At 50.7% G+C, this 7,347-nt stretch overlaps 1 protein-coding gene across 3 annotated transcripts in view; it reads left to right on the forward strand.

Moving 5' to 3' along the window:
- The window catches only part of MAPK8 (mitogen-activated protein kinase 8), a 22,360-nt gene extending 19,914 nt beyond the window's left edge, over nt 1-2,446 (forward strand). For 2 of the 3 annotated variants that reach the window (XM_087726475.1, XM_087726474.1), the window contains exons 12-13: nt 325-402; nt 1,127-2,446. In XM_087726475.1, coding sequence (XP_087582601.1) covers nt 325-402; nt 1,127-1,272 — 224 coding nt within the window. In that variant the 3' untranslated portion in view covers nt 1,273-2,446. Of the gene's footprint in view, nt 1-324; nt 403-1,121 lie in introns of all 3 variants that reach the window. The other variant, XM_087726476.1, reaches the window with a different exon arrangement.
- Nucleotides 2,447-7,347: the final 4,901 nt, after the last annotated feature.

Raw genomic sequence — 7,347 nt, forward strand, 5'->3', positions numbered from 1 at the left:
CCTTCTGAAAGGAAATTCTGTAACTACTCCATGGATTATCTAGGACTGAAACATTCATCTATACAATTGCAAAAGGCCTGCAAAAATATTATCCTGTTCTGCATGTGTCAGCAAGCTTTGGTTCCGCATGTCCTGTTAGTCCCATTCATTTAAGTGGTTCCATGGTTCTTAAAGGAGAATGGAATGGCCTTGCTTGGGCTGTCTGATCCGTTCCTTTGTGGAGTTTCACCTTGCAGAAGGTGGCTCTCTTTTTTTACAGGTGAAATTGCTTCTCTAGATTGCTTGAGATACTTTACAGATAACACTACAACTGCTCATTTACAGAACTGATTTACAAAGAAGTTGTGGAGCTGGAGGAGAGGACCAAGAACGGAGTCATACGTGGGCAGCCATCTCCTTTAGGTTAGTTGCTACGGGTCTTCTTCGGTTAATGCCACCTGTAAGGAAAAAGGGCCGTTCCTATCCAGCCTTGGTTCACAAAGACCCTGTCTTGTCTGAATGTTGCGATTAGGCCTGCTTCTTATCCACGTAGGCAGTTACATAGCGTTCTGCATGTGTAAATATCCATGTTTACCTTGGACATCAGAGTAATTGTATGCAATGGGAATGCAGACCATTTCTCTGCAAGGAGGTTGGCCATAATGTCTGCATGTGGGAGAAAAAGCAACTCGGTGCAACTCTTTAGCTGGTAGGATCTGCTTGCATTTATTGGTCGTCAGAAACACTCCAGCTCTCTCTCCGTTTCCCAGGCCGGAAATGTTATTTTCGCTGAGTTGTCAACAAGCTGGGAAATGTCCTAGTCTCTGGTCGTTACTGCCCATCTGGTGCGATTAGGCCAGGGCTGAGAGTCGCCCAAGTCACCCAGCTGGCTTTGTGGCTCAGGCAGAACTAGAACTCGTGCCCTGCTGGTCTCTCAGCTGGCACCGTTCAGCAGAACCTCAAACAAGCTCTCAGAGCTCTCAAGCTCTCCCTTTAGGGCAGGGCTGAACCAAAGTACGCAGTTGTCCTCCCTGGCCGTAGGAAGAAGGTTGCGGGTACCCAGGAACCGGCCAGCGGAAGAGGAGCTGACCGGAGGAGCGGGGGATCTCTCTGCGACTGAAGTGGTGCTTTCTTTCTCATAGCACAGGTGTAGCAACCGCCAATGGCCCTCGGCATCCATCTTCATCCCCATCAGTCTGTGATGCATCTTCACTGTCCACTGACCGGACTCTGGCCTCCGACACGGACAGCAGCCTGGAAGCCTCCGCCAGTCCCTTAAGTTGCTGTAGATGACGGCGAAGGGATGTAGGAGGGAGGTGGCTACCAACAAAAATCAGTGGTATTATTTTGGGGTGTTTTTAAAAGTAATTGTGGGATTAATTTTCAGAGTGCTAATTTTAAAGTAAAATAGTAAATCACGATGCTATTCTGTAATTAATTGTACAGTATGGAACTTAATTTTTATTGTTTTAAAATTGCATGCTTTACTACTGTGATTTTTGACTTTATTTTTTCAGGATGCATTTATAAGATAGGTTTATTAAATGTAATATTGCTATTCAGTTTGTATCACAGCTTCTTTCAAGGTCTTTCAGATTTGTTTTTTTAGAGAATCTCTATCAGCAGAGCCATTTTTCAATCTTTTATTTCCAATTGTTGTTACTTGTGGGATTATAGGTTATGGAATAATGCCTGGATAAGATCTTTGAACAAAAATGGGTTTATCCAGGGAACGCTGCTGCCTAAGCCAGCTGTCTCCAAGGGAGGCTGTGTATCCATTTGCCCAAAGGGAGGTTACGGGGGTGGGGGGTGGGGTGAGGAGTGGGCACGCCAGCGATCCCAGGGGTGAGGTGGGCTGAATGTTGCCATCGGCCTGCCTCTCACCTCCTTTGCACGAGGCCTTTTAAGATAATCCCCCGTTTACACCTGCAGTGTCTTCACTTCTCCACTCATCTGTTGCATTAAGATTAGTAGCACTTCTACAAACCAAAATGCCCCCCCTGCCCCCCCAAATGACAGCTTTCCTCTTGACCTGCAGCTGATACTTCTGGATCTGTGGTAAAAGTATTCAATAAGTGTACTGTGTACGCTCCGGAGGTGTGCGTCAGCCTGTGCAATACTTTTGTGATGTTGGGTATTGGAACAGCCCAACAGGAGCCACAAAAGAAATGAGGACTGCACTAAGATCATGTTTTGGTTAATTTCCTTCCAAGAAAAAAAAAAGTGTAGAAATGCTGACTATAATTAAAAGTGGTTTTGCTTTCTGCTGAAATGAGTTTCAATACATATCTTTGAATATGTATTTCATTTTATTCCTCTGATTCAAATTCTGAGTTCATTGTGAATTTAAAATTGTGAATTTTAAAAAAATGCAGATTTTTGAGAATTAAGCTTGTACTTTCTGCATTGTGTAGATAGAAGTCATATCTGTTTGTTTTTATTTATTAAATTTGTATGCTGCCAGTTCCGCCCGACTCTTGGCTCAGGTTACAGTAACTTAAATGTCCACGATTTGCATAATTCTACAAACAGCGAAACACACTCGGCAAATGTGACACTGAAGGAGCCGTGACAAACAGTGACATTAAAACAGACACGCAGCGCAGGAAGGCAGACCCGATTCCTCGCAGGCCTAAAACAGCCTCTGTCCCTCAGCCCAGGGACAGTTGCTCCGCATCCACAGAGCTCTCGGGGACAAGAGAAGCCAAACGGCCCTTGGCCTCCGAGGGCCGTGGGGATAACTCAGATTTTAATGTTTTCTGGGAACCTGTTCGCTCTGGGAGAGCAGCATAAGTGAGAGGCTGCATCCTTTCTTTGGGCCTTCTGGTGGTGGAAATGGTTTTTCCTGGCTCCAGCCCCCTTCCTTCCATTATCGTGGAAAGGTGTGGAGTCTCCCATTATATTTGGGGGGGGGGGGACGGGACGACTCAGTAAGAGAGAAATGGATCAGGTACCCAGAGCATAAATGGAATAATTCACATGCCTAATTTATCAGCCCCAGATACCACAATTCAAGAGGGATTCAGCCAAAGAGAGAAGAGTTCAGAAAAGGTTTATCTTCATTTCTGATTTTGCAGTGTTCACTAGGGACATGGTTTTAATCCTGAAAAACCAGTTTTCACTGTGTCTTTTGACCCCACAACTATTAGAAGATGGAGCAGGTAAGGGATTTTGAGTTTTCTTTTAAAATATTGCTATTCTTTTTCTACCTTTTCTGGAAGCCTGGCACCCTGATAAATTAGCTATCAATAGACACTTAGATATAAACAACATCTACATATTGTTTTCATTTTTCATTTTCATTTTCCCTTTATTTGTATGCCGCCCTTTTCCCTGGGGGGACTCAGGGCGGCTCACAGTTCAAAAAAAGGGGGGGGGAGACAAACAATTGTGCGCAATAGAAGTAGCCCTTAGACTCATATACCGCTTCACGGTGCTTTACAGCCTCCCTAAACAGTTTACAGCATCCGCATATTGCCCCCAACAATCTGGGTCCTCATTTTACCGACCACGAAAGGATGGAAGGCAGGTAGCCTGCAGTACTGAACTCTAACCACTGTGCCACCACAGCTCCCATCCAGACCACGAGACAATCAACCAGCTAAACAGGGAACAAAAGGACAAAAACACCCCACCCCCCCACAACACTCCCCCCACACACACACACAAACACCAGCAATCAGCACCCAGAGAGCATAGATTAACTCCAAGATTAACATTAGATCAGACCGGTGGTGGGTTCCGGATCCCGTTGCAACCAGAATGGGGCATGGCATCCACCACATGAACGCACACAGCACATGCATGTGTCCTTGCCTCTTGCGATGCCTCCGCAAGGCTCCAGCTGCTCACCGGAGCATTGCGCAGGCGCTAGGCGCTTCGTGCACAGAAGCGCTGAAGAGCTCAAATACAGGTAAGGGGCTCGGGTGGGCCCTCTGGAGCACCGTACGGTATCAGGTGCTCCGTGCAGGCACTGGTACACCCGTACTGGGGTGTACCGCCTGCAACTCACCACTGGATCCAGACCAACAATCAAGTAAACAATACTCCAATCAAGGGACTGCCCCCCCCCCAAAAGTCAACAGTACCAAGAACATCAATCAGAATAGAGCTGGAAGGGACCTTGGAGGTCTTCTAGTCCAACCCCCTGCTCAAACAGGAGACCCTGCACTCTTTCAGGCAGGTGGCTGTCCAGTCTTTTCTTAAAAACCTCCACTGATGAAGCTCCTACATCATCTGAAGGGAAGCTGTTCCTCCGGTTGATTATTCTCACTGTTACGAAGTTTCTCCTTAATTCCAGGCTGCTTCTTTCTTGATTAGTTTCCATCCATTGTTCCTTATCTCGCCTTCTGGTGCTTTGGAGAATAGGTTGACCCCCTCCTCCTCTTTGTGGCCGTCTCTCAAATACTGGAAGGCTGCTATCACGTCACCCCTAGTCCTCCTTTTCTCTGCACCGGCCACACCTATTTCCTGAAACCGTTCTTCCTCTGAGATGGCCCCAGGGCAAGTCACTAGATCATCAATTGAGAGCAAACCCCTCCTCTTACTAACACTGATGGCGTTACCTAGTTTGTGTCATGAAACACCTGCAAGAAAACAGCCAAGAGCAGCAAGGACCTCACAGATGTGTATCTGTTACACAATGCAAGATGAGCCTTGGAGAAGGTGACACCTTGGAGAACATCTGTCTGGTGGAAGGTAAGACCCAGTCGTCAGTATGTGGAATGGCCACTCTGGCTAGGGAGAAGCCACCTAACTCACCTACACAGCACCATATGAAGTAAAGGTTTGTATGGTTCTACACTTGTTTTATTGCCACGTTGTTTCACTCTTTTAATCTTCTCCCACCCTGGGACACAGCTTGGGAGGATCTCATAATACCCTCTTCCCCTGAAAATAAGACCTCTTCGGATAATAAGCCCAATCGGGCTTTTTAGCGCATGCGCTAAAATAATCCCTACCCTGAAAATAAGCCCCACCCCAAAATACTGCAACACAGCAGGAGCCGTGAGGTGACCGCGCTCTCCACCTCCTGCACCTCAAAAATAATAAGACCTCCCCAAAAATAAGGCCAAGCTCTTATTTTGTTAGGCAAAATAAGACCCTGTCTTATTTTGGGGGAAACGCGGTATCCCTTAAGCCAGGGGTCGGGATCCATTTCCCACAGAAAACACCGGGAGCCACAGAAACCTTCCCCTGCCTGCCTATTTCTTGAGCGGCCACAAAACTAGCATATGTACTTGAATTAAGCCTTCCGTTTTCTTCTGAAACTTTTCTTGGATTTAATCGTGGTTGGCCTAACGAGGGTTGAAAAGCTCAATAAATACACATGCCGGCAGGTGTTGCACATTGGCGGTTGTGGCTCGTATATTGAGCAACAGGGGGCCGCAGCAGAGGGATGAAAGAGCCACGTGTGGCTCCAGAGCCGCGGGTTGCTGCCCTAAGCAAACGAAGGAGCCATCCTGCAGTCCCCAGCAGGGCAGAGCCGGTCCCTGGACTGGCGAGGGCCTTGCGGCTCCCTCAGTGGTTCCTTGGGAAGCGACCCATCTATCTGTCAAACCGGGGCTTCTTCCCACCGTCAAAGGAGTCCTGGAGGTCCTTGGCCAGATTGGCCTGGCCAGGGAGGCGGAACAGCCCCTCCTCGATCAGGCCACGTGCCCGGATGAAGCCCACACATTGTTCCACCAGAAGGGGCACCAGGTGCTGCCCAAACCGTACCGGACTGCGTCTTCCAAGCACTGACCAAAAGCACCTGCCAAACAGGAAGCCATCATCATCACAGCCGCAGCTCTACCCATGGGAGGAGATCTGGGGACCGGGAGGGCCCTGAGTGCGAAACGCAGGAGAAACTGGGAGGCAGACGCATTTTGTACCTGAGTCCGTCTACACCTTTAGAGGCAGCTGAAGGCTCAGCCTTTCCCTGAGATTTGGGAAAGGACGAGCAGAGAAAGTTCCGGGTTCCAATTGCCGTTTATAGTTGTTTCATTTTGTTTCAGTAAATGTAGGTCTCGTTGTGTTTAGTGATTTTTGTATACAACCCAGAGTTACGTTGTCTGACCATATAAATGTTCTCATTAAACAATAAGCCAGTAAATATTATGTACTCATTACACGTCCTGCTTAGGACATACACAACCACCAAATAGGTGGAAAATGGAGAGGGCTGTTGTGATTATGGAATCACCATGATTGAGTTTGGAAACATGGTTGGCCTATCCAGCATGGTTAAAATGAGGAGGCGGCGGGGAATCCTGGACATTGTAGGCCAGGATGAGGAAAGGGAGGCCGGAGTCTCATTCGGGAACAGGTCAACGCCAGGACTTTGGAGAGAGAGGGAAGGAATAAACATCAACTGTGCCACCCTACCTGGGCTGGGTATCCCTCCCTGCGTTGTTAGGCCTGCTCAGACCAAGACCAGCCGGGTCTTTTATTTGCCTTCCCCACAAGCCCCCTCTGGACTCTCCCTCCCTCCCAATGTTCGGGGTAGGGTGGAGGGAAAGAGCCCCCGGCCTGCTCTGACAAACTCTCCCAGGACACCAAAAAAATCTCCTCTCCAGGAGGACTCAATTCCTGACGCGTTTAGCAGAGCAGAAAGCAGGCCGGAGCCCGTCCAGGGCCGGTTGGAGGGCTCGGAAACCCTCGAACTCAGCACCTGCCTGGGTGACCGTGGCGGGAGGGGGAGAGCCCGCCTCCCCTTAACAGCGTCTGCTTGCAAACGTCCCCCCGACCGCCCCTCAAGGAAGGGAGGGGAACCCAACGCCACCCACGACCTTTGAGGCCGCCCCAAGCTCCCCACCGATGCCGGGGGAGCTGGCCGCCTCAAGGAGATCCGCCTTCAGCCCCCGAGAAGCCGGTTCTCGCGCATTTCCCCGCTCTGGTTTCTCCACAGGAGAGCCGCGATGTGTTGGACATGGGGGGAACCTCCTGGCCGATGAAAGGAGCCGCTGGGCCCCCAAAGACCCTGGAAGCAGAGGGCCCGCCGGGCTAACCAAGCGCCCCCTCCCCCGGGACCAAAGGCGCGACGGCTGCGCCCAGAGGACACCCCCCCCCCCTCCTTGGCCCGGGTCGGAGTCCAAGGCGCCCCGGAGAGAGCCGGCGGGCAAGCAGGAGCGAACCGGTCGCGTTGGGGAGAGCGGAACGGGACCAGCCCTGCCCGGAAACCGCGGCGCCCCTCGCTCGGCCCTGGCGGCTCTCACCTCTGCGGGCGGGGCAGCAGCCGGAGTCGGAGCCGGGACAGGCGGCCAGGAGGCAGCAGCGGCCGAGCGGGAAGCCGGGCGTGGGGCGCGCGGGGGCGGCGGCCGGAGCGGAAAAGCAGCGGCCACCTCCCTGGCTGCGGAGGCCGCTGGCCGCCCATCCCTCCTCGGCCCC

Source organism: Thamnophis sirtalis, unplaced genomic scaffold (genome assembly GCF_051295495.1).
Source record: "Thamnophis sirtalis isolate CommonGarterSnake01/CBP01778 unplaced genomic scaffold, rThaSir2_p1.2 scaffold_12, whole genome shotgun sequence".
NCBI classification, from domain to species: domain Eukaryota; kingdom Metazoa; phylum Chordata; class Lepidosauria; order Squamata; family Natricidae; genus Thamnophis; species Thamnophis sirtalis.